This window comes from Cynoglossus semilaevis, chromosome 10, assembly GCF_000523025.1.
Source record: "Cynoglossus semilaevis isolate Cse_v1.0 chromosome 10, Cse_v1.0, whole genome shotgun sequence".
Lineage (NCBI taxonomy): Eukaryota > Metazoa > Chordata > Actinopteri > Pleuronectiformes > Cynoglossidae > Cynoglossus > Cynoglossus semilaevis.
Window position 1 is genome coordinate 3,735,254 of NC_024316.1, and position 27,602 is coordinate 3,762,855.

Here is a 27,602-nt window from a genome sequence, read left to right on the forward strand (position 1 = left end):
GGTTGACGAATGTGAAAGGCAATTTCTGAAGACTTTCTGAAAACAAATGGAAAATATTTCGTTTTGGTTTTTTTTTTAAGGTGGAATATTTAGCACACAAAAAGCCACAAAAGTCTTTTTAATTTAAAAGTAATTTTGAAGAAGGAAAAATTATTATCCAAAAATACCACACAATTAAGATTAGAAAAAAAACTGCTAAAATTAAACTAATGAATGGGTAAAACTTAAAATACTAAAAATAAAATATGAAAAAAAAAAAGATTTAGCAACAGAATTGACAGAAAAGGGTCAAAAAGTAAATTAATAAATTATAATAAACTAATGAATGGGTAAAACTTAAAACACTAAAAATAAAATATGAAAAAAAATTGTACAAAATACAAAAAAAAAAGATTTAGCAACAAAATTGACAGAAAAGGGTCAAAAAATAAATTAATAAATTATTAAAAAAAAAAAATTTAGTTTTTCAATTTAAGCCTATGAAGTTGAGTCTGCCCACGTGGACAGACTCCTGATAACAGTCATGTACAAAAACAGGGGACGGAAATTGTTCGGAACTATCTGCAGCAGAACTTCCTGTTCGGGCTTCCTGTCAGTGTCTTCTGACCAAACACAAACAGAGAGAGAGAGGGAGTTGGGGGGAAAAAAAAAATCCAATTTCAGTGAAGAGCAACATGTTCTTTCTGATAGAATCTATCAGCTGGAGCTGGGGGAGGAGGAGAGGGACGGAGGAGGAGCTGTGGCCACACAGGCAGAACAGCAGGAGCAGCAGTGTGGACACTTATATCTATACACACACACACGCGCGTGCGTCAGCATCACAGTCGCTCACGCACAGATAAGGAAATGTAGCAGCAGTAATGAATAAATATGGAAGAACTCACATTGAGAATATTGTGTGGCCTGTGTCTGATTCTATCTCCGAAATTAAAGGGTTGTTCACTGTTTTAACTGTGGATCTGTCCTTCCCTGTCCTTTAGTCTCACTCGTCTCACCTGGTGCCCTGTCAGGGGTCCCACTCTGTCCCTTAAATGATTTTCAAGGACTTTTCCATAACATTTTCAGCCGCTACAGTTGTCACATCATACACTAATTCCTCTGTCCCTCCCTCAGTCTTTGGAAGTGTTTCTCGCCCACTTCAACTGTCCTCTGCTGCGCTGTCTGTCAGTCAACGGAGGACAGAGAGGAGCCTGTGGCTGCGGGAGAGAAAAAAAACCTCACACTTGCCTACTAATGCTAGCGACACTTTTCAACTTACAGTCGCTAGTGTTGTCTGTAGGCGCTAAGTCCTTAAGAAGGTCTGAAAAGTCGCTAAATATAACGCCACAGGGAGCACCATGATGACAACATTAGAATACAGCAGCTGTTGTTGTTGTTGTTTTTTTTTTATTCTAACTGATCAATAAAGTGACAGACACTAACACAGCGATGGTGAATCAGAGCCTCTTCTCACTGTCTGTCACTTCACTGCTTCATATCTCCCTTCATCTCTCACACACTCACACACACTCAGGACGTGTCTACTTTCACTGGGGCGACGTGACACCGCAGCACTTCTGCAGTCATCCAATACAGCCAGCAGGGTGTTCAGAAACCTTCACTTCTACCAGGTCTTATTGGTCAATTTCTATCTCCCTCCAATCGTGGAGGAACACAAAGACCAGCGTCGACGGTTGAGCGTGACAGATATTAAATCAGGTACCTGCATGGCCTGAGCTTTCTTGTGAAACATTTCCTCCATGTCCTCGGCCAACCTCTTGACCAGCCAGAGTCCATCAATCTCCTCCACCTTCACCGAGCGCTCAAACTCCTTGTATTTCTGGAAGAAAAACAACAAAGTCCAGGACATCATTGATCATTTAGTGACTATAATAAATCACAAATGGAAAAAAAAGAAAAAAGACTTTCTGTTTTGCAGGATGTTTTTGCAGAATTTCCTGACAAATAAAAACTGGCCATTGGTATTTGTTAAAGGTGAAAATACATTTGAAAAATCTTTGTTCCTGTTTGTTCCTCTGCTGTTTGACAGTTTCTTGTGGATTTCCCTGTTTATTCTCCAGTAAGGGAGGCTGCCAGTGAAATTCTGCATCTCTTTTTAATTAGTTACACCATAAGTAGGTCTGCATTTTCTGGCAGAAATCCTCTCCAGCAACCTTACCCCCCAAATATAGTGCCTTTTTAAAAAAATAAATATGTCAAAACTTTTCTGTTTTCCATAAGAACTGGGCTTTGATAGTAGGTAGACGACAAGATCAATGGCGAAACTTAGTTTCTAATTTCCATGTAGATTATAACCAATCAGTCCAAAAGGATAAGATTAGACCAACTTCAGGTTTGAACCACCACAGCAGTGACACCAGTTTACAGAGAATCACATTATTCCAGCTAAAAACCCATGAGATTGGGTTCGGCTTAACTCCCGCTTCAACCGGAGGACGGTGACATTAAGTCTCTATAATTCTACACCCATACATGCAGAATGAACACAAGCGAGAGGTGATTATGGCAAAGGCTACCACTGAAAAAAAAAGATGAAGATGAAGAAGCAGGAGCAGGAAAAAAAAATAATAAAAAATTTAGATTCCGTGCAGAACTGCAGGAGATTTCAGCTTCACTCACAGTGAGGATTTAACAGCAGATTAGAACCATATTAAAAAACAGACAAACAAACAAACAAACAAAAAAAAAAAACCCTCTTATGTCGTGCCAACTCAATGACGCTTCCTGCTCCCGCATGTTGACAAACGGGGAGGAGGAGGAGAGGGATGAAGCAGGAGGAGAGCAGCAGCAGCAGCAGCAGCAGCAGCAGCAAATGTTGGGTGAAACTGCAGGACGTTCCACTTTTTATAACCTCTGCTTCTCAGATGCAGCAGAGAATCCAGTAAGGAGAGAAAACAGAGCCAAACAGTCTGACACTTCACTGACGGACTCCTGGGACGTGAAGGTTTACATAAAACCCTACAGAGAGGAATGAAAATAAACCCAGCAGACAAAAGCAGGCTGACAAGCTCCGCTGGCTTTTTTAATAAACAGCTTTATTAATACGGGCAGAATGTGAACGTGCTCTTAATAACTGCATCAGGAGGGACACACGCACACACAAAGAGGGAGGAGAGGAAGAGAAATGAGCAGCAAATGGAGATGAAGAGCAGCGGAGACGATTAAAAAATACATTAGAGGAGAAAATAAAAGGCATCAATTATTAGCCTTTTAATCATTAAGATGATAAATAAATAACATTTTCAGGATTCCAGGCAGTGCAGTCAGGGAATAAATGTGGTAAAACTGTGAGAAAAACTTGATGTTGTTCTGAAGTAGAGAGTATGTATCGAAGTATTCCGAGATACGTGCAAGACTTCGAGCAAACTTTTGCCTCGAGATACGAGTAAAGACTCGAGATAAGAGCTGACGCTAGGTGGCAAACGATCTCATCATTTGGATATTTTTCTTCTTCCTTCTTTGTTGCTGTCTTTTTCATTTTTGGGTTATAACTGAGTCTTCCTACCTGGTTGCTACCAATTTTGGACTCATTTTTCAAATTTATGCAACATTAATGTTGGAACCTTTTTAAGTTTAATCTTCTGCTAATATTTTATTAACCTTTTGTTGAATTTTTTTTTTTGCTCACTTTTGGCTAATTTATATGCAAATTGAGTTCATCCTGCTTCTTTTTTTATTTTTATGTCTAAGAAAGAGCTTTCAGCCCTGGGGACATGTTTTCCTGGGCCTAATGTTACCATAATGTATGGTCACTTTGATTGGCCACACACTTTGTTATTTCGGGCTGTAGTTAACGGACATAGGGGTCAAGTGCAGGAGAAAATGAGAGAACGTTAGGTCAAAACATACGCTTTGATTTCACACCGAGACTGAATCCTGATCCCTTCAAATCCCTGCTCGTTTCACGCCTCACCACAGTCAGTGTTTACCATGCACCAGCTGAACATTATCTCACAGCTCTTTTAATCCTTCCCACTCAACAAAACTCACCCTACAAAAACCCATGTTCGCACAGTAGTCGCTCAGTTCATCACTTATAATCTGAGGTTCAATGATTTTTATTATCATTAATAACTTGGGTAAAAAGGCATTAATGTCAAGTCATTCAAATTTGAAGAAATTCAAAATATCATGGCCATACACCAATGGTTGCAAATGGAGGCTTGTGGACCAGAATTGGGCTTAGATAAAATACATGTTCTGTTATCCATCCATCCATCTATCTATTAATACATCCATCCATCTATCATCCATCATCCATCCATCCATCCATCCATCCATCATCCATCCATCCATCTAAAACAATATTATCATACTCTGAACAATTTCAAACTAAGAGTTGGTGGACAGCTCCTGGTGCTGAAATGAAACATTCAGTGTGTGTTGCCGATGGTCGGGACGTGGCCGCTCGAGGTAAAAAGATTTAAATTCTTATTATAATTGGTGCCAAGAAAGAATTAAAATTGTAATCAGATTAATCAGAGGGCTGCTGTGGATTCATTTTCAATAATCGTGATTAAATACCACTCATCTTTGATCTACGATAATCTGTTTCATGTTGCATCAGCACAAAGACTGAAGAAACCAACACACCTGTGGATCCGCCACACAACACAAGTCTGTCAACAAACTGTTCAAGGGGTTTGTGACTAACTGTCAACTGTTTGTTGACAAACTGTTCACGACCCCAAAAATCAACATTTGTAATGACGATGAAGGAATAATCCACATAACGCCTCAATCTTCACAGCCCCAGTTGTGATGGAGTTCAAAGACTCCGCACAATCCAGTTCCTGTGAACACATGGAAGCAGGGAGCCGAAATGAAAATCCAAAAATATGTGTTTTTTTATGTATATGTGTGTGTGTTTGAGTTTTTCATTCACAAATAAAAGAGCCGGCCTGTTTGTTTTGTTCGTGTCCGTCTACTTGAGTCTGGAGAATCTGATGAGCAAAACAGATAGGAAACAAAACAGAAAGGCTTCTGTGTGTGTGTGTGTGTGTGTGTGTGTGCGCGCATGTGTGTGTTTTCGCCAATCAATTCCACTCAGCCAACTCTTTGAAGTAGCGACCGAGCTGCTGAAATGATCAGGATCTATTTGGAATAAGAAATGAGACTTTTGAAGCTTAAACCATCCATAATGACAAACGGACCAAGACAACACTGCTGTAGAAGAAGAAGTAAACAGCCACACAGGAAGGAGACAGAGAACATATACATATATATATAAAAATTCTGTTTTTGTATTTTAATATATTATTTCTCCCCCTTAATTTCCTTTAAGAAATCTCAAAATCATAAAAACAAACAAAACATAAAAAAAATATATTTATCTGCAGGGTGATCAGCATTGTTTGTTTATTCTCTTTTTCTATTTTTTTTTTTCTAATTTTTACCACACTTGGCTAAAACTGACACACACTAGCCCAGACGCGGGTAAACCTTTGACTCGCGGGCCACAATTGGTCCTAAAATTGAACATGGGGGCCGGGTCAGGAGCAGATAGATGGGGCGTCCATGTGACTTAAAATAAATGACATTTAAAAGTAATGCATAAAGCTAACATGCTAAAAAGATTTTATCATTTCCTACGCCATCTATTGGGAAAACGTGGGTACTACAGGGAAAATATAAGCAGAAATATAAAGATAATATAAATAAATTATATAATTTGGAAAATTTTCGGGGCCCGGTTAAAAAAGCTGAATGGGCCGCCTCCGGCCCCCTGGCCTTAGTTTGCCCATGTCTGCACTAGAACGAAGCGGCCTGTAGGTGGTAGTAATGCTTCAACTACACATGATCTTAAAAAAAAGGTGAAAGGATAAGATCAAAAGCAGAAAAAAATACTTTAATTTAGCTTTAAAAAATCTCTCATGAAAAATGAACCATATCTAAGGAACTGGAGATATTCTAGTATTTAAGGTTCTGCAGAGAAGTTCCTATGGTGTTGATGCTACGGCACAGTGTCCTCAGCTGAAAATAAGCCTCTCAGATGGGAAAGATGACGGATGGATGGTTCAAGGAGGAAAATAAAGATCAAACCCAGAGGCTTAACACGGCCGAGGTCACTTCTGTTTCCATGTCCACTGTGTCACGGAGCAACAAGTGTGTGTGTGTGTGTGTGTGTGTGTGTGTGTGTGTGTGTGTGTGTGTGGACAGAGGGAATATCTAAGACGGATGACTGAAGCTGCGTCTCAACCTCTCGTGCTATATTCTGACCTGATGAAAACCTCGCCCTAAAGTCAAGCCAGAAAAATCACAGCTGGATCAGAGCATCTTCCAGAAATCTCCACGGTCTCCTCCTCCTCCTCCTCGTCCTCCTCCTCCTCCTTCCTTTCAATCCCTCGCCCAGTAGATTTGGCCGACAAATTGTTCCCTCAAAAGAAAGAACGCTGGACGGAGATGAAGTGGAACAATTAATTTCACGCTTGTCCTCCCTGCCTTAGAAGCATGTTGGTCTGAGGCCTGTGTGTGATGGCAGCACACACACACACACACACGCACACACACACACACACACGTCTTACACACGCTAATGTGAATGCTAATCACAATGAGATAAAAAAAAAATAAGACTTCCTTCAAGCATACCTAATACAGCACTCATAAACTGCTTCCTTTTAACCTGCCACACCTTTATCACCGTTCCGTAAAAACACGACCCACCAGTGGGGGTCACTGTAGTATCCGCTAGTAAACAGCGATGTTTCAGAGTCAGATCGATGCTTTATGCTTTCTTACAGTCACAGACCTATGATTCTGAATAGGAAAATATTACAGATGAATATCCAGAATTGCAGTATCGGTATTGCACATGAAGAAGTTGTATTGAAAATTTTGTTCCATCATTCCGATTTACTGTGTTTGTGACATTAAAACACATTTCTCAAGGAAACTAGTTGGCGAGCAAAGCAGATGAAAACACACATTTGATATAATCTCGCGGGCCAAGTATAATTATACCTGATTATAGATTTGGCCCCCGGGCCTGAGTTTGACACGTGTCCTAGATTATGATGTTACCACTGATTGTAGCGTAGGTCTTTAATATAGGCACTGATGAAGAGTGTGTGAGTTCCAATTTAAGGTGGAAATTGCGTTCCGTCTTGCCACAGGAACAGAATTCCGACGTAAGTCAAGGACTCCTTGTATAACAATCCGCTAATTAGCATTTCAAACAAAGTGGAACTCCGTCTTTGGTGAAGTTAATGAGTTTATTAACGCACTTCTGGACAAAGTGACTGAGGTCAGAGGTTTGAAAACACTCAAGATGATTAATGAGAGCAGAGCGACCTTCCTTTCTCCCCTTCATATCAAATTTTCCTCTGACATTTTCACTTTTCACCAACATAAACAACCTGAACCTTGTAGTGGCACCAGAGAAAAAGTCAGAGGGGTCACTGGAGTCAGTCCACTTTATCCTCTGGAGTCTGGGAATGTCAGGACATTTCAGAACAATCCCTCAAACCCCGACCGCTGAGGTATTTCTGTGGCTGGGTGACTGACAGTGGAGGTGGTTCAGCTCAGGACAAAAGAGACTCAGATGAGAGTAAAACATAGACTCATGTGTAACATCTCCTCAGTAGATAAAGTAGTAGGAAATCAGGAAAGTCGAACTCATTTCAACCAGGGGGCCACATCAGCAGTACAGTTCCCCTTGAAGGGTTGGTTGTAACTGTAAGACTGTAAAGATGTAACTACTAATGTATTACTAAACGCTGATGTGAAGTGATATGAACTGTAAGACTGTAAAGATGTAACTACGCCATAATGTGTATTAAATGTTGCAAGTGATTACTATTGATTTAAATCAAATATTGCACATTGTTCCTATAATAAATATAATATAATAAATATAAAAAAGCATCTGTGGGCCACACAACATGACTTGGTGGGCCGCATTTGGCCCCCGGGCCTCGAGTTTGACACCTGTGGTATCTTTTTTTTTTAACTAGAACAGTGCAGCCATTGAGTTAAACAAATAAATGTACCCTGTAGCTGGAATTAAACAGCCAATATAATATAATTAGCAATTTACAAAAAAAGTAAATGATGAAAGCACACACATCTTTAGCTGAATTTGCTGTGAATGTATGTAATGAGTAAAGTGGATGTTTTCCCTCTCTCGCCACGTCTGTGTGTATGATGAGGATTGAAGATGTGGAAATCCACCATGCTGGCAGACTCCGGCGCAAACAGAGAAAGAAAGATGGTGGTCATTAGAGAGAGAGCGGGGATTTGGCCCCCAACCCTCGGGGCAATGGTGCGTAGCCAACACACTCCTGAGTGCTGCCACCAGTGATGCCACAAGGCCTTTTCTCTGTGTGTGTGTGTGAGTGTGTGTGCACACAGCTGTTATTGGGCTGTTTCCTCTCGATAGCCCTCGGGCAGCTTTTAAAAAGCACATCACTACACAGGAACACACACAGCGAGGAGTTGTGTTGTATTCAGGGAGCTGTAAATGAGCGCAGACTCAAAGTGCATTCCAATATACTGAGCAAAAAAAAAAAAAACGGAAGATCTACAGCCATAGAAGAAAGGGGAGGAAACGCTGAAAAATTAGTAACAGCATTGCTACTGAAGGTTAGCTTAGCCTAGGCTTGATGAAAACGGACTCTATGAAATTAAACATAATTTACAAGAGCGGCGCTAACGTGCTATCTGAAGCACACCAAAACGATGCGTGCTAGAACGATGCTGTCAAAGAGCTAAAGCGCTAGGTACTATCTGCCGCTAGCACGATGCTAAATCAGTAGTAGCGTGTCAACTCGCTATCAGCTAGTGCGCTATTAACAAATGACATGCTAAGTGTCTTTAGTGGTGTTCATTCCTTCCTTATCTCCAGTGGACAGTGATTTATCAGCCGGGCTGAAGGTTTTCCTCACTTCTGATGAAATCGTTTCGACGCTGACACAAAGAAATCCGAATAAAAAATGAACCAAACCATAGACTTTACTTTAAAATTGAAGATAAAAATTGTGAAAAAAGCTGAACTAAATAAACTTCCAACTCATTTAAAACCAAGCAAAAAAAACAAAAACAAAAAACAACTAAATAATAAAGTGTAGTACATTTTTACAGGAAGTAGCAAATTCACAGTTTTTAACTCCCATAGTTCCTTTCGCCAAAAAAGGAAGGATAATCACAGCCAGAGCAGCTCTCTCCTGTTCACACGCTACTGATTAATTGTCCACAGTCTATCTTAAGTCGCCGGCTTTGTCTTGGCTTCTGCCGAGACTCGGACCATTTTTCATGCTCGGCAGCTCGTCTGGTGTGGTCTCTGTTCTGCTTCCATATTCTACCCCATACCTTCTCGTGTGTTTAGAAGCTTCTGGAGTTACTGAGGCTTCGGATTTACTTTACAAATAGCAAAATAAATGTTATTAAAAAATAATTCAAAAGATAAACCACCACGTTGGTGAAAAGGAGCTTCACTTCACAAGGGTCAGTGGTGCACTTCAATTGGTTCAAATCCACTGAGGTGCATGATCCACACACATCAGTGATGGGTAAAAAGCAAAGGACACATTTTGTGCCTTTAGGTCAGTTTCATTACAGCAGTGTTTCCCAAATGTCACAAACCTTCGCGACCCGAGTCAATAGACATTATTCGTAAATCACAAAATAAAGCTGTACTAAAGTACTTAAATTTCTCAATAAAAAAAAAATAAATTAAATGTAATATTTAAGTGGCTTATAAACATGCAGAAGCAGCCCCTGTGGTCCACATCGTTTTCTTGGTAGAATTCTTAATATTTTCTAGAAATGTCAGCAGTAAAGAAGGCCTGTGTGATGGAACATTCTGTCCGTCAGTTTCCCTGAGAACAAACTGTCCTTTTTTTTGTTGTTACCTCCTCATGGAGAACGTGTGTCTGTTTACGGCACATTTTAACAGCAGCGTGTAATCAATGAGGTTCGTCATCGATCCACTCTGATCCTCCGTGTGCGACTAATCTGTCGTTTACTGACAGCTTTTCATAGTTACATCATGTTCTGAACGATGTGAACGATGTGCTGCTAGAACACGTTGTGTGTCACTTTCCCGGGTTGATGTGACTTTTGTTTGTTGGTTTAGTAAAAATGACCCAGGTGGGATACTGTTCAGGTTCAAAAAAGAAAATCCAGTCTTCGTCACACATATGTTCATAAGAATGCTATGCCATGAAGACCATTTTTATCACGTATTCTGATATCAAGACAACTTGATCAACGGGATGCTATGCCATGAAGACCATTTTTATCAGAACGTATTCTGATATCAAGACAACTTTTCATTCTAAAAGATAATCTTTAAAATATATTATAAAAAATATGAAATAAAATATTGATAAGTCCGTGTCTTTTACCCCTTTTTCATGCAAAGAAGAAGAGGTATTTTAGAAAATCTTCATATTTAATTAAATATCTTTTTCCAAACATCATGAACATGAAGTGGTTGTGCTTTTTTTGCTTTCAAAATTTATCAAGCGGACCGCAACAAACCACCTAGCGGGCCAGTTTTGGCCTGCGGGCCATATGTTTGACACCCCGCCCTACATTTGTTCCTTTATGTTTCACATTTCACTAGGTGAAACCACATGATTGTTGGCCGAGGTTAGAGTCGACATCCAAATCTGACGGTTAGATTCATGTTGGTGGGTAGTAGGTGTGTGTGTGTGTGTGTGTGTGTGTGCGCGCTGTTGGAGTGGATGTACAGTAAGGGTATAAGGACAGACCTGGGACTCATATCTAGACTGCAGTTATTGTTAGTGCAGGACATTATGCTGGAGCAGCAGAAGTTTTTTTCTTTTTTTTTTCCACAGTGTGGGCGACAGAAAGTCCTCAGATACAGACCAGGTATCATTCAGATACACACCCTGTCGGGTGTGGTGGGGGGGGGGGGGGTGGGGGGGGGGGGGGGGCAAGGGAGGTTATCAGAAGAGAACCAAGCAATTAAAGACGTGTGGGTGAAGGTACTGACACTGAGAAAAGTTGACCAGAAGGTCAAGAACGACAGAGAGTCGGAGCCAAGGAAAAGAGTTAAGGAAGAAAGAAGGGTCAGGAGGGTTAGGAGGACAAAAGAGGGAACAAATGCAAGAGGTGGGGGTGACTTACTGGAGGAGAAGTAAAATGTAAAGTTGGAACAGAAATACTAAAGAACTGGAACAAAGGAAATAACAGAGAGCGGAAACTCAGACATAACAGGACAACGTGACATTACAGAAGGACAGCAAAGAATCGCAGAGGCAGGAAGACAGTGAAGAGAGAAAGGAAGAAAGAAGAAGGGATACAGGATCCAAGGAGAGAGGGAAAAATGAAATGACAAGAAAGGAAGGAAAGAAGGAAGGAAGGACGGCAGAATAAAGAAATATAGTGCACGTGTAGTAGGAAGGAAGGAGAAATAAAAGAAAGAAGAAAGAAGTGGCAAAAGTAAGAAAATGTTGGAAGGGAAAAAGAGAGAAGGAGGAAAATAAGCACATGAAGGAAGGAAGGACTAAAGGAAAGCATAGATGAAGGAGAGATGGAAGGATGGCAGGAAAGGAGGAATGAAACAAGGTAGTAATGAAGAAATGTAATAAAAGGAGGGATAAAGGAAGGAGGGAAGAAAAATGATGATTGATGTAGACAGCCATCAGACTCTCCTTCATACTGAACCACACATCATTTTGTGAGGCCCCGCCCCTTTTGCAGTGTAGGCCATGTTTACAGTCTGGACATTAGTCTGTCAATCTTTCATAATTTCGCTCACCTGTGAAGCCCCGCCCCCTCTCTCTCTGTGTGTAAGTGTATTGATCTCAGTGCATCTTAAAAACAAAACAAAAAAAATTTCTTTCAAAAATGACCAGAGAACAAAAGTCTAGTGTTTTGACCCTTGGTCTTCATGATTCCTGAGCCTTGTCCACCAATCACAGCCTCGGTCACCAAACTTCAACATCAGCAGCTGCGGTTAGTGAAAAACTCCTGGTCACCAAACTTCAACATCAGCAGCTGTGTTAGTAAAGTTTAGTGTGATTAGAAACCAGCAGCAGAAGCACAAGGCCTGCAAAGAACTAATCCATGGATTAGCATAAAGTCAAAGGATAACACAGTACTGTAGTAGTACTTCTTTTAAATGCATAATGTCATTAGAATAATACAGCAAACTATAAATATTTCCACTACGAGGATTGGGTTTTTACCAATCGTTATGATGTCATTATGTAAAATCAAAGAATGTGACCACGTCCTGACAGTTATAATGATAATGGCAGGTCTGGTTGGTCACATGGGAGTTGGTATCATCTGACCACTCAGAGGTCAATACAGGACTCTTGGATAAAAAAGGTGAAATGTCCAAGACAGTTCAGTTGCCTGACTTCACTCCTTTGGATATCAAATACAATATGTGGGCAAAAGTGGCGTCTCATGCCCATTAACGGCAGACGACAACTTCCTGTGAGGCCGGAAGTGAAAGAAGAGTACCACGTCTCGTGGTAACACGTGAACTTATTTGAATCACCACAACTCTACAGGAATGCAAGACGAATGATGATTAATATCAAAATGGCCGCCCCTAGCCAAACACGGCCCAGTGTTGGTATTGCCCTAATGATACTCTACAGAATGGAATTACAGTACTGGAAAAACAAAAGACAATCCTCAGAAACATGTAAAAACATAAATAAAAAGTAATCAATGCAAACACTGGCAATAAAACTGACAAAATACAGCAACTATGACTATCACTGGCTTTCATCATTATTATTATTATTATTATTATTATTATTATTATGAACAACTGTGTGGGAAACATGATGTATATCTCCTCTGTCAATAAATACATCTGCTACACACTTTTTTATTCTATCAACTCTCTCTGCTAACAGCTATGGCTAATCTCCAGTAGATGGCGATGGTAAGTGGTAAATCGCTATTTGCGCATTTACTACCTGCAAACCTCAGTTCCTACCCACGGTGCACCTTCAGCGTAGAGTGAGGTGGCTCTGTGTGTCAATATATAACTCCCGGGCTTCTATTGACAGTTTCTCGCCACGTTTAAAGTCGGAGCAGGCTGCCTTTCTCAGCACTTCTCTAAGTCTTCACACCTCTCCAGTTTAAATCAATCCTAGCCCAGGCTTTTCAGCCAGTTGTAGCACTTCACATCGACCTCAGCGTGTTCGTAAAACTGACTTTAAAAAGTGTTGTAAATCCTCGTCATTGTTTCCATCCCTTTAGTTTTTTGTTTTTTTTTGTGCAACAGTGGGTTCCCGGTGTCTGAGTGAAATGGTTTACAGGACGACTCTTGATTATTTGTCATAAAAACCTGCTCCACACTCCACCCTGCAGATTCTGCCCACTCACACGCCTCGCTCACTTTCACTCCACTTTGCTCCCATGCTTCAGGCTGCCGTGCAGGACACTGTTTCACGTCCATTATCATACTGTATATACGGTCTACTCAGATGATGAGCGTTGTAAAATAATACTCTCTCTCTCTCTCGCTCTCTCTCTCTCTCCCCAGATTTTCAAACCAACAAAGTAATAATTACAGCGTGAGTAAGTGTGTGTTGGCTAACACTGACGCTGGAACACCAACGCACAGCAGAACAGGCTGAACTTCACAACAACTGCAAACGCTGTAATTAACTTTGCTACACTGTATATATATCTCTCTTATCCTCTCTCTCTCTATCTCTCTCTCTCTTCCTCACTCTGCACAGAGGAGGAATCAAATTTAGCACAATCATGCTTTGGTCAATGAGAACAACTGAAGGAGGAAGTGGGGGAGTAAGAGCTCAATAGAAGGGGAGAGAGAGAGAGAGGGGAGAGAGAGGGGTTACACACACAGTCCTACAAACACAGGAGAGGGGAGAGAGAGGGGAGAGAGGGGTTACACACACGGTCCTACAAACACACAAACAACACCTTCTTTGCGGAAGTCTTTGGCGGCCGTGCTGAACCAAACCGGACAGATATTCAATTTTGCCAAAAGCTAAATCTAATCCACAGCTGTTTCCACACACGCAAACACACATAAACACACACATACTTAACTACACAATTTACACTTAACCCCAGGGTCGCACTAGAAAGTCATGCATACAACAAAAAAGATAAAAAGTTAAAACAAAAAATATGTTACAGTAACTTTGGTTAAAAGAAATAATAACAATAATAATAATAATAATATTCCAAAAAAGTGCTAATAACGTCCATCCATCCATCCATCCATCCATCCACCCATCCACAGGTAGTGTGGAGTGTGTCATTTGCTTAATTTTTTTAAACACACTCAAAATCAACATGTTAAAGTCCCAGCCCTAATTTGTTATCCCTAGTTGTTCAGTGTTGTTATTGTCCATGTCCCTCTACTAGATATCCATGCAAATCCATTCACCAAATCTAGATGTACTTCTAACTAGCGATGGTTTTACACAACTTTCTCATGTCCAGTACTGCAATTAGGAGTATCTACCTGTACCGATATCAATCTGGTACCTTCTTTTCTCATTAGAAAATATTAAATCAAACATAGTCTGTTGTTGTCGACCCTAGATTGAAAATATAACAAACATTTAATAGCAAAATGTAATGAGACATTACATCAATATCTTCAAATTGAAACTGTTGTTTTTATCACGACTCTCTGTACTTCATTAACTCATATGTCTATATGCACATTGTGCATAAATTGACTTGTTTATATATGGGATGTGAAAGCGAGTGTGCGTGCATGCGTATTTGCCGTCCTCCCGCATATATGGGATGTGAAAGCGAGTGTGCGCGCTTGCCGTCCTCCCGTTCCTTCACTTCACTGACGGCGTCTTCATCACCAATATATATTTTCATCTGTGGAGCTCACTGGGCTTTTATTCCTTCCTTCTGAATATTGCTTTGGGACAAGTCAGCGGCTCCAAAACGCAAAGCTCTCAGGTAGTAAAGACGAAAATGGTACAGCCAAACACACACACTCACACACACACTCACACACAAGCACGCACGCACCATCCAGGCAAATCGATTCCAGCACACTCTTGTCACACGTCATTACACCCTCCCATCATTCCCTGCTCTTTGGCTGTGAATGTGCACCTCCACAGTGAGAGCCAAAAGTGTGTGTGTGTGTGTGTGTGTGTGTGAGATGGAGAGAGAGAGGGGGAGAGAGAGAGACGTGTAGACCTGGTGGACACTACAAACGGATGTGTTGCATTCAGGGTTTGGGGAATATTAGGGGAGATGGGAATTGTGTAGGAAATTAATTCAAACACTGTGCTTATCCTCATCACTTCCTGAAGTGCCATTTTCTGGGTTTTTTCCTTTCTTTCTGCAAATAAACACTGTTTTTACAGCTACAGTCACTAGATGTAACATTTTATGTCCCTGTCGGGACCTGTCATTCTCATCAGGTAACACCGTTGACACGTCGCCGTGACAGTGTCTGGGTTTGGATATAGGCTGTAGTTGTTCTTAAAGAAAAAAAAAGAAAAAACAACAACAAAAAATGTATAGAAATAGATTCAGGAAGTTGCTCACGTGACTAGCTGCCAAACATTTGGGTACAAGCTAACCATAGGTAGCTTTGTATGCTACCTGAGAGCTTTTTCTGAGTTCTTATTTCTTGTTTAGATTTTATTATTATATCAACAATAACTGTATTTTTTTGCTATACTGCTCTACTTCATATTGTTGATATAATTCTGTTTTTTTTTAACCCTGTAAATTTATTTAAAAGCTCCACTGAGGCCAAAATGAGGCAGAGTGTGTTTAGCTAACGTGGCTACGCTAAAGGATTCACCTGACGTGACTTCTAGATTTCCGTGTTCTAGATTACAGCTATTCCTGTAGTTCTCCGTCTGTTCAGTGTATTTTACAGTACTATTATCTCCATTTTAGGTACATGTCCGTACTTTTCTGATACTTTAAACCCTCACCGAGCTATTGTTCTGCTGAGACACGATAAAAGTAATGACTATGAAATTATTTCTTTTGTTTTGTTCGTGCCTTTTCTTGAAATCCCGAAGAGCTGTAACACCAACGAGAGGAAAACAAGTCCAGCTAGTAAAACACACACACACTAACACACACACACACAGCCACTGCTGGCTCATATAGACAAGGTTGCTCAATGATACATGAAATTAAAGATTTAAACAGAATAGCAGTGAAGAGGGTAAAACACACAGAGCTAATTCTGTCTGTCAGTGGGGGATATTTAATGTGTCTACAACACACAGCTCCTGTGAGTGTGTGAGTAAACGTGTGTGTGTGTGTGACAGTACCGTATATGCTGCATACTGCTAATATCTGCATTGATCATAGTTTTTCTCTGGTGTGTGACAAACCCCTCTCTCTCTCTATCACTCACTCTCTCTCACTCACTGACGCACGTGCACACACACACACGTGCGCGTGCACTATGACTTGTACAACCTTGAAATTTGAGCTGTTTCCAATGGATACAGGATGCGTGCCACGGGGTGGAAAAGAAGGACAGATCAGGTCAGCGAAAAAGAAAGGAGAGAGGAGGAGAGGAGGAGAGGGGAGCTGAGGGAGGAGGAGGAACGACAGGATGGGTGTTCTGCGGAAATTTAGAAAATTTAACTGAGACGTAAAAGTTAGAGGAAGTTTAGTCTTGGACAGTTCGGCGCTGCTACGATTCAGCTCGCTTCTACGGTTCGTGTAATTGAAGATGATTAAAGCTGAAGTGGGTATTAGCATCAAACGAAAGGGAATTTAACTCAGAATTGAAGATGATTAAAGCTGAAGTGGGAATTAGCATCAAACGAAAGGGAATTCAGAGGAGGCGGGATTTAACTCAATGTGACCAGGCACATGTTTAATTTCTGGAAAAAAATGGAAATGGAAAAAATGAAATGATCAGGAATTAATCTTAGATTAATCAATATTTATCCTTATTTACCTTCTCTTACGTTTTTATATTTGGAAAGAATGAAAAAAGATTAAATCAATGTTTATATGGGAATTAACTTTTTTTTTAACAATTTTCTTTTTTAATTTTGAGGAGCAGTTTGGTCATTAAAAACTGGGCTCAGGCTTTACTGAAACTGATTCAATTACAGTTTCCTCTTATCCAGTGTTCAAACCTGTGGCTCTTATTCCAAGTTAATCTGAGCCTGTGGGGAAGATTAACCAAAAAAAAAAAAGGACTTGACGATGTGGTTTGTTTCAATTATACCAGTCTTTGTCACTTCACTGACTGTACTCATGCCCTAATACTGTTAGACGTATGAAAAATAAATGGAATGGTGACTATGATTGGACACTGTGTGTGATTGACAGCTGGACTGAGGCACGGCATCATCTGTAACCATCATCAAACTGTTAATAACAATGATCTGTTTCCTCCCAACTATTTTGTCCAATCTTCCTTTTTGATAGCTTGTCATCTACTTTAACAAGATACAACATGGCTGCCATCCAACACTTCAGCTCAGCTAATTCATAATAGCAGTTTGAGTCGGACCAACAACTACCGTTAAGATGAAGACGGAGTTACAATTTCTGGGGTTTTGCCACAAGATCAGATCAGAGATTATCTGCAACCAAACTATTCGGTTTAGCTCCATGTTCCTTTAACCACTCTTTGTGGTTACATGTGTCAAACTCAAGGCCTGTGGGCCAAATCTGGCCCATCACAGAATGTATGCAGCACAGAGCTTCATGTGTATGGTCCTCTTAAGACAATACTTCTCAAATAGTGGGCAGGCCTCCCTAGGGGGCGCTAACCACTTCCTCGTTCTACGTACTACTCACATGTGTGCGTATGCGTGAATCCAAACATCGTATGAGAAACGAAACAAAATGAGCTCGCAAATAGGGTTCGTAGTCCTATTTGTTCCTTAATAGTGACGTCCGTGACCCGAGGTATCACTGTGTGTATCAATACGCCACATTCTTGCCAATACATCCTGTTCGACCCACAACTTAGACCAGGCATGGGCAAACTAAGGCCCGGGGGCCGGATGTGGCTCGTTACGCTTTTTAATCTGGCCCGCCAAACTTTTCTAAATTAATTAATTTGTTTATTTATATACTTCTGCCTTTTCCCTGCAATACCCATGTTGCACCAATAGATGGCATAGGAAATGATAAAAGCATTTTAGCCTTTATCTTAGTTCACTTGAACTCTCCATCTCTCTGCCCCTGACTCCGCCCCCTTTTCAATTTTAGAACAATTGTGGCCCACGAGTCAAAATGTTTGCCCACACCTGACTTAGACTCTAGGTTTTAAATTCCTGACCCCTTAACGAATCAGGCAATTAAAGGTGAATAATAATAAAGAAATGTTAATTGACTCATAGTTTACACTAACGCTGAGACTAAACTTTAAGGAGGATTTTTAAGTTTTATTAGATTATGGATGAAAGACTCCGTCCACCCGTCCTCTGCCTGGAGCTAACGCTCCACTACCGTCCCCCTTTTTTTTGTGTACGACTGCCCCCCCCCCGATTCTCCTCCTTATTTAAAAGCCTCTGTGCCCTCAGGTGAACTCCTCGTCATTTCCTCCACAAAAGCCCCAGAACCCAGAACCTGGTACGAGACTCTCAGCGGTTTAGCCGTGCCGACCGTAGAGCAGCACAAGACATAGCCACCCATGTGAAAACTCTCGAGCCTTTGTTGTGACCGCAGGATCTGTCGGATGGACACAGTGAATAACACCACGCTACATTCTCACCGGTTTGGTGCAAAAAGATGCACTTTTCCCTTCAACAGAGATCTCCGGTTCTTTCTTTACTCAATTAACCCCGCGGCCTTCATTTCCATTTCATAAAGAGGTCGTCACTCTGTGGGAGGGTTATCGGCTTTATGGAGGCAGAAAGAAAGATGAAAGGGGGCGGGGGTGCGTATATATATATATTTTTTTTTAATCCTGTGTGAAAGATAACGGCCCTGCTCCTGCCTTATCAGCGGCTGATAAAATACTCAAACTACAGAGGCAGCGGTGTCTCCGCTCACTGTGTGTGTGAAATGGAAAGCACCAGAGTTTGACTATCAGTTGTTTTGGTGATTTTTTTTTTTTTTTTTCAAAATTGATCCACCGCATTAGTGGGTTAGTAACATTGTTTACATTTGTGTCTAAAACTTTACATATTAACGTTCTCGTAGATCATTGAAACCAGAGGTGCCAAACATACGGCCCGTGGGCCAAAACTGGTCCACTGGGGGGTTCAAACTGGCCCACTTGATGAATTTTGAAAGCGAGAAAATGCAGAAAAAATTCTGTCTGTGATGTTGTGTCAAATTATGTTACAATAAATAATATGTTATAATAAATTTGATAACCGCAAGATACAAGCATAATCCGTTCCAGGACCGAGGTCGTAACTCGTGGTGCTTGTATCTCGAAACATTTTTACCCATAAGAAATAACAGAAAAAAAAATGAATCCATTCCGGCCCTCTAAAAAACTCCCTTATTAGTGCTAATAACAATGGAAAAAACACACACAAAAATTATAGTATACAAGGATCCCTGTGATATAAAATCCTTACCACCCACTCTCTGAGGACTCATCACTATTATGAAGAATAATGCACAAAATAGAGAGAAAATCACGTGGATAACGCAAACACGATACGGAAGACTCACGGGAGATGCGTACGGAAGTCAACGAACACGTGAAGTGAACGAGTGCAGCGGCGTGGGCTGCTCCGAGTACTCGGCCACCTAGCGTCGGTGTCTTTAAGCGTCGTCGTATCTCAAGTCTTTACTCGTATCTCAAAGCAAACATTTGTTCGAAGGCTTGCTCGTATCTCGGAATACTCGTATGTCGGGATGCTAGTATCTCGAGGTTGACCACTTGACATTTAAATGTGCTGAATGTGGCCCGTGACTTTGACACTCCTGCTTTAAACTACTCACTGCACAGTGCTAACTGGAGAGCTAACAAGAGAGTTTGTAGAAGCACTAAGGAGGTGGCGGTAAACAACACCACAGCATCAAATCTGTTCTAGTCCAAATCTGTTCCAGACAGACAGATGTGACTCAAAACTATTTAAATTCTACTCTTTCGTATAACATCCTGTTGCCTTCCAAACAGCATGACATTGTTGCCTTTTTAAAATTGCAATCTGAAAAAACTTTTTCTTCATCAGACTGTTGGCCATTTACCTATTTTATCTCTTAGACTTTTAATCTGTTTGGAAGGTTTTTGTAATCAGTGAAGTGGAATCATCTTTTTTTTTTTAAACCTCCATGTCAACATATCACACCTGGTTTACAGCAGCACCGCTTCAACACAGCAGCTTCAATCTCGGAAGCTAAACACACACACACACACACACACACACCAAACAAAATGTCCTGTGTTTATGCGTGCTGGGGGTCGGAGGTCGGGGGTGGGTTGCCCACTCAGAGGTTAGCTTCAGCTCTGGCCCTTCATCCATTAGCCACCTTTAACTCATGCTTCAACAACTGACCCCACATTAAGAAAAGAGAAAAAAAAAACGACATTTCACCCTAGATGCAAAGTGGACGAGACACAGAGAGAGAGAGTGACGAGAAATTAGACTAACAAATGTAAAATAACATTTTCCCCAGAGCAGATTTGTGTGTGAAAGCACGTGTGAGTGCTGCAGAAGTGGACAGCCATGAAAAAAATAAAAATAAAAAAATATATATATATATAAAAAATGAAAAGGCACATGTTCTGAATAAGCTTTTAAAACTGCACCTGCCTCCCCGATACACACATTAGTGCTTCTCAAGTGGCTTAAAAAGCTGCAGGTCTCACAGTTTGTGGGATGAAGAGACACATTTTTCTCTCAGCTCTGAAATGACTCCGCGCCACTTCCATCATTTCCTCTCAGTCACATCGAAACACTGGATTCAAAAGTCTCTCCAAAAAAGGTATTGTTAAGCTTTTAAACTAAACCACAGGATCACGCCGTTTGAGCTTTTGAAAACATCTACAGCCAACATCTACGGCTAAAAACGGAGAGTTCAGGAGGCGCTTCACCGAGGAACCGACAGTCTGTTTGTTCAGGGAACAGATCTGAAGAGTTCTGTTTTCCTAATTAAGTCCTACTGTGTGTCAACTTCAGCTGACTTCCTCCAACAGATCCCATTAAGAAAATACATTGTGGTGTGTTGTTAAAGTATCAGTTTAAATGGTTTATTTTATGACATCCGTATGTCAGGTCTTCTCTTCAGCTTCACCTAAGTGTGGGTTAAACTATGGTGAGGTCCCTAAAAAGGCTCAAAACATCCGTACCCAACGGACATGTCACGAAATACGACAAAAATCTGCCACAGTATCTGTATTTACAGATGCTGACTTAACTATAATCCAAAACCAAGCAATGTTTTTCTGCCTTAAAGTACACATTGAAGCAGTTATTGTTCATGTTCCAGTACCTGTAGAACCAATGGCATCCAATCCCAGATTTTAATCCAGGAAAAAAAAGAGTTCAGTTGTTGACCAGTCAGGGTTAAAGCCACGAGAAGTTCAGGTGAGAAATTCCAATAACCATTATTTTAATTCCATCTACTAAAAAAAAAAACTGTTCGTAAAAAGACCCGTCTTTGAGCGTCTCCGTTTCACAGCCGGACCTCAGTCCTTCAGTTGAGACTCACCTTCTGCAGCAGCTGTGATCCAGAATACTTTGCGGAGATGGATTTCATTTCTCCACCGAACGCCGACGCCCACAGCTTCACCCTGAGGATCACACACAGCAGGACATCAATAGGTACATTTAAAAATTAATTAATTAATTAGAAAAATAACGGCTTTTGAAACAGACATGTTTTAAATGAGCTAAATTGGGCAGTTAGCGCTCCTGCCTTACAGCAACAACATTCCCACGGTTTAAAATGGATTCCAGCAGCAAGTGTGGAAAAAGAGGAAGCAGAACACCAGGCTGGAGGTAATAAGGAAATATCTACGTGAGCAGTGATCGGTGAGCCAACAACAATGTGGTGTTTCATTTAAAAAAAATCATTTGAAATTAAAACAAATGATGACTTTGAAAAAAAAAACACAAATTACTACTGTACTGAATTTCTCTTGGTTTTCCAAAACTGTGGCAGTGTGTTTCCTTTTGTGGACTTCTGAATAATCTCAGACAGTGATAAAGCCTAGGGGCCACCTGGTGGCAGAAATGGTCAATCCATACGTGTGATCTGCGTTGTGTGCCTGGGTTTTCTCTATACACCCCAAACCATGCAAAATGGCGATCATACAAGCGCACAGATTGCAATTTTCGGGCCAATTTCTGAATTCTGACTTACCGATAACGATTTTTGATAATTACGATTTTTTTTTTCCAATGGAAATCATTCGTAAATAATAAAAATAAAAAAAATCAATCACAACTGTCTGCAAATTGCACTCACTGTTTAGTTGAACAACTTTTAAAATTAATACGTTTTTACTTTTTATTTATTTAAAATATAAAATAAACAACTATCTTTGTATGTCAAAGAGATAATAGCGTGCAATACTCTATTATACTATTAAAGAAAATTTAAAAATTTTGATTTTTTTTTTTTCATTTTGAGTGTCCAGGCCTCAAGGTCTGTCCAGAAAAAATTCTGAACCTTCGACAAATATAGATGGTGACTTGGTGTAGGAAGTTGAGGTGGTAGATGACGAAAGAACGTAAACATCTGACCTGATTCCTATATTATTACCCATATTAAATAAAACATATGTGGACGTATGTGTGTGAAAATAACATTTTCACACACATACGTCCACACACAAATGAAGTCAAAATTCCTACAAAGGTTAAAGGATTGCTACCAATAAAAACACAAAAGAAAAAAACAGCCAACGATGTCAGTCGGCTCAAAATAATGTCGACAGGATGCTGAGGATGGCTGGAGACAAAGACAAAAGAAAAGTAGCAAAATAAATCTAAACAAAGGTAACCCTTCCACAATAACCACTTAATCATTTACTCTGTGTGATAATACTGAGGTTAAAGCTAGAGCTGGTCAACAAGAGGGGACAGTTAAAGTTAAAGAGATTCCAAAAGTTAACCAGAAATGGTAGCAAAAACTAAACCAAAATAAATACAATTAGCCAAAACAACTGTAACCATGACAAATGTACTGATTCCACCTCATGATTATTACCTAGATACACCACAGAATAAAATGTGAAATTATTGAAAAAAAAAAAAAAAAACATCCTTACACAGCTGGAGGGATGCTGCTCTGGTGGGTGGTCTCCACCTCAGTGATCCGGGAAGTCAGAGTTGAGAGGAGTACAAACAGACACGCGCTGGAAACACCGCAGCTGGGATGTCTCTGCATCTTGGGTGAAATTCTTCCACAGGAAGAGTGTTTTTGTATTCTCCCCACTGATGGTGAGTTTGTCCTGCTCCTCCACACCGAGAACTGAGAAATGAAAAGAGGATAAAGAAAGAGGTGGCGTGGGTTAAAAGTCACATATGTCGCCTGCTGGAGGAGCTCATCCTCTGTTCTTGACTGGGATTCGCTGGCTACTGGATGCTGGTTTGAGATCCGGCGGCTGCTGCTGCTGCTGCTGCTGCTGCTGCTGCGTATCCTGGTGAGCTCCGCTCCTGCGACAGCAGAAAAAGTCAAGTCCCGTCTTTCTCTGTCAGCCTCAGCAGCTCTGGCTGATGATCTACAGACTCCACTCTCAGAGTGAGAGTGAGGATCAGGGAGGGAAAAGCATCAGATGATGCAGCGCAGGAAAGATCACGCCTCCCTCTACCTCTACCTCTCTGTTTCTCTCTGTGTCTCTCTCCCTCACACACACACACACACACGCGCGCAGACAAAGACACACTTACACACACACACACAGACAAAGACACACTCCCCCTGCTCCTTGCTCTGTGAATCTGAGCAGCGTATTTTCAACATGCTGTTATTGTAGCAGAATTACAGCCAGAGGCGTGTACAGACATTTCAGGGGTCAGTTGATTGGCGGGAACGCCTCGTCTCATGAATATTAATTAACTATCAGTTATATTGATAAGACTGCCGTTAATAGAACAAAGCTAATCCAGTAAGATTTTTTTTAACAAATATTGATCTTACTGTAATAAATGATTTTTAAAGCAAGAATCTTAGAGATTACATTATTCTAAATCTACTATAATTGGGATTTTATTCAATATTACAGACCAAAATAAAAGAAATTGACAGTGTCCAATTTGAATCTCTTAGCATTTCCATCTTAAATGGACTTTTGCTAGCTCTAATCACTAAGTGTTTCCGCTATTTGGAGGCTTTTTATTTCATTTGTTTAGCTGTTTTTGATCTGTTTCTAATCCACTATTTGTTTATGAATGAATCAATCAATCATCTATTCATTTATCGTCCACTATTTAACCCTTCCCCAGGTCGATCTGGAGCCATTCACACTCACATTTAAGTCTATGGTCAGTGAAGGGTGTCCTGATATTTTTTGACGGTCACTGGAAAACACCTCCACAACAGGGAGAAGATGCAAACTTTACACCGAAAGACCATCGAAGCCAGTTCTCTAACCAGTGTCTAAGTTCTGTCTCTGTAAAATATATAATGAACTTCCTGTCATTGTGACACAGCACACCACTGGTCACACAACAAAATGTGACCTCTGCTTAAAATCCCTGTGGAGCTGAACCTGAAACCGTCAGCACCCAAGTCTGCTTCCTCCATGACTAAACCAGCACTGCTGTACAGCGATGGCTGTCGTCCATGTTGGTAAAGCAGAATGTAAGAGGCTCAGTGATGTGTCTCTAATCTGGTCAGAGGTCGAACAGGTGAGGGTATTTCAGCACCACCTATGGGTGTAAGTGTGCACCTCGACTCTGTAGGACTGAATAATCCAGACCTGACTCTTTTTTTTCTTTCTCCTGGACTCTGATACAGGTCTTTGAAAAGTAGCCTTGAGCTTTCATGTCGGATCAAATCATTCAGTGTTACATCCAGTTCACTGAAGCAGGGCTTAGTGCTGACTAATGACAGCGAAGAGGGGAGGAGTGTGTGTGTGTGTGTGTGTAAAAAGACACAATGAAGGTGAAGAGGAGGAGGCCGTTTGAAAGAAGAAGTTGGTACGCCATGAATAAAAGCACGTCAGAGTGAACGCCTCCTCCCACCGTCTTCATGCGTGTGTGGGCATATGGCTTGTAAAAAGGGATGAAGACCCTGAGGCGGCCTGCAGCCGACCCCATGTGACAGATCATGTTTCACAGACGGATTCTGGCAGAGAGAGGAGGACGAGTGGCGAAGAAACCCAGCTGCACTGGAACCTGGATGTTTTAACAGTCTATTGGTGCATTATATAGCAATTTAGTGATTAAAAAAATAAATAAATAAAAAGTAATTGGACTATGAAATAATTGTAAAAATAATATTTACAAATTATCGTACAAACCTTAAGTCTTTACGTCAAAGGAAAGAAGTGAAGAAATAGTAATGTGAGAGAAACAACATTAAATAACAGCTGCTGTTGTTGCCGCTAATCGGGAAATATGAAGTTTTGCTAATCTGCTAACTTTTATATTAGGAGCTGTTAGCCAATAGCGTTTACATTTGATCATTATAGTAGATTCAGAGAAAAAACTGCCAAATTTGGCTTTATCTAGGTGTAAATTTTGCAACGGTTGCTTACCTCATAACTTGGGAAACCCGTATTTCGGGGAGCTCGTATCTTGAAGCCCCACTGTATGCTGAAAAAAGCCAGTCTCAAAGTGTATCCACAGCAGAATAGTTGTTGAGACTAATATTTTTCAATATCCATTTTACACTCAAACACTTCACATCTTTTCTTTTTGACGTCATTCAGAGCATGACAGAGAAGAGAGGAATTTACAGTCAAGGTCCAAATCGTCATCACCACCGTTAGCATTTCCTGAGGTCACAAAGATTTCAAAACCAAAAACTTTCTTTATTCTAAAACACCTGCGAAAACACAAATAAAACCAAAACATCAGTTGTGCTGCTGATTCTATTTACAAGGCTAAAAATCTCTCCTGAGAGCAGAGTGTTGTGAATATAAAAAAGAGGAGCAAGGACAGTTGGCTTTAAAGAACCATACTGAGTAAACGGAAGGTAGAAAACAAACAAACAAACAAACATTAAATGTTCAGGATATATGAGAGAGTTTCTAGATTCAGGTTTTGTGAAGAGTGACCTTAACAGGAACTGTTAGAACAACTGTTTGTGGCCTCCAGATATACATTTCCTGCTTTCTTTTTTAACTATACTGACATGCCATGCAAATATAATATAATAATTATTAATATAATAATTACCTAACAATTGAATACACCTTCCACTAGCTGTCAGATGATGGCAATAATAACCAAAGGAAGAGAGACACTCCGAGCTGTTGTGCTTTTCTTCAATTTCTGCGAGTACATCAGGGTTGTGTTCAACTAAACAGGCCCAGGTGTTACACTGAGTGAGAAAATTGTAAGGATATTGAGACAAAAAGATCATTATATGTCATTTCATATGGAAAAACAACTTTTGTAATGCAACTTGTACGATAACTGTCTCAATAAATGTCCACTGTGCATTGTTTTAAGACAAAAGTAATCGATTGAAAACTGAGTTTTTGTTTGTGTAAAAAATCAGCTCTCCAAGAAATTGGCACAAAAAATAAAAACGTTTGCTGCCAATTCTTTTTCGTAAAATATGTTTTGCCTGCAGGTAACTTGAAAAGCAGCCACCAAGATTGCCACAGCTTTATATGAGAAAAATCACTATTTATGTCAAGTCACCCTGGTGTGAGAATGTCGTCTTTACAATGAAATAACTTTAGTGAATGATAATGTTGTCCATCTGTAAGGTAAAGTTACATATATCTTATGTGATGTGAACCTTTTGTTCAATGTGTGAGATCTGCCCGTCTTTCACGTGGCTCCTTCAATACTACAGTCACTGATGTGTAACACACCGATTGATTCAGAGTTAATGAAGTGAGTTATAGTACTTTTCCATTTGCATTTCATTACAGAAATGCTTTATAAAAACACCTCCACACACAGACGCAGACACACACATCAGTACCGGCAGCAAACACAATCCAATCCATGCTCGTCAAGGCCAGAAGAAATCATTCAGAAGTGCGATACAACTTGGCCTTCATGTTCAACTAAAGTAAACAAAAGTTTGAGTCACTTATTTACCCAGAAGTCTCGTTTAACGTTATACATTAAAGCAGCGGTATCAGGCAGGGGACCTGTTGTAACTGTAAGACTGTATAGCTGTAGCTACTCCATAACATATTCATACATGTTTCTGCAATTGACTCCTATTTATATCAAGCCAATAAAAATACCAATATTGTACATTGTTCTGTGCAACAACAAAAAAAATATTATTTATCAAGTTAAGAATCTCAGCGACATGGACTTGATTGTAAGGCAATTAAACACAATTTTTAAAGCTCCCACGGGCCACACTAAATGACTCGGCGGGCCACATTTGGACTGCAAGCCTTGAGTTTAACACATGTGCCTTAAAATAAAAAAGTAAAAATTCTTCTAATGTCTTATTATTCTTTACTACAGCAGTCCAAATTCAAACATCAAACATACTCTACGTGTAAATGTCTGTAATCAACCAGTCACTGAAAAGCAATACTGTTTCATTAATGTTTTTGTCAGCTTTCACACTGAACTGAAGGATTATAAATAATCACTCTATTGAAAATA

At 40.3% G+C, this 27,602-nt stretch overlaps 1 protein-coding gene across 4 annotated transcripts in view; it reads right to left on the minus strand.

Annotated features, from left to right (window-relative positions):
* The window catches only part of cacna2d3a (calcium channel, voltage-dependent, alpha 2/delta subunit 3a), a 128,425-nt gene that overhangs the window by 91,739 nt on the left and 9,084 nt on the right, over nt 1–27,602 (minus strand). For 3 of the 4 annotated variants that reach the window (XM_025059138.1, XM_017036189.2, XM_025059136.1), the window contains exons 2-4: nt 23,120–23,322; nt 21,556–21,637; nt 1,703–1,819 (exon numbers count right to left, since the gene is read on the minus strand). In XM_025059138.1, the coding sequence (XP_024914906.1) occupies nt 1,703–1,819; nt 21,556–21,637; nt 23,120–23,238 (318 nt within the window). In that variant the 5' untranslated portion in view covers nt 23,239–23,322. Of the gene's footprint in view, nt 1–1,702; nt 1,820–21,555; nt 21,638–23,119; nt 23,693–27,602 lie in introns of those variants that run through there. The other variant, XM_025059137.1, reaches the window with a different exon arrangement.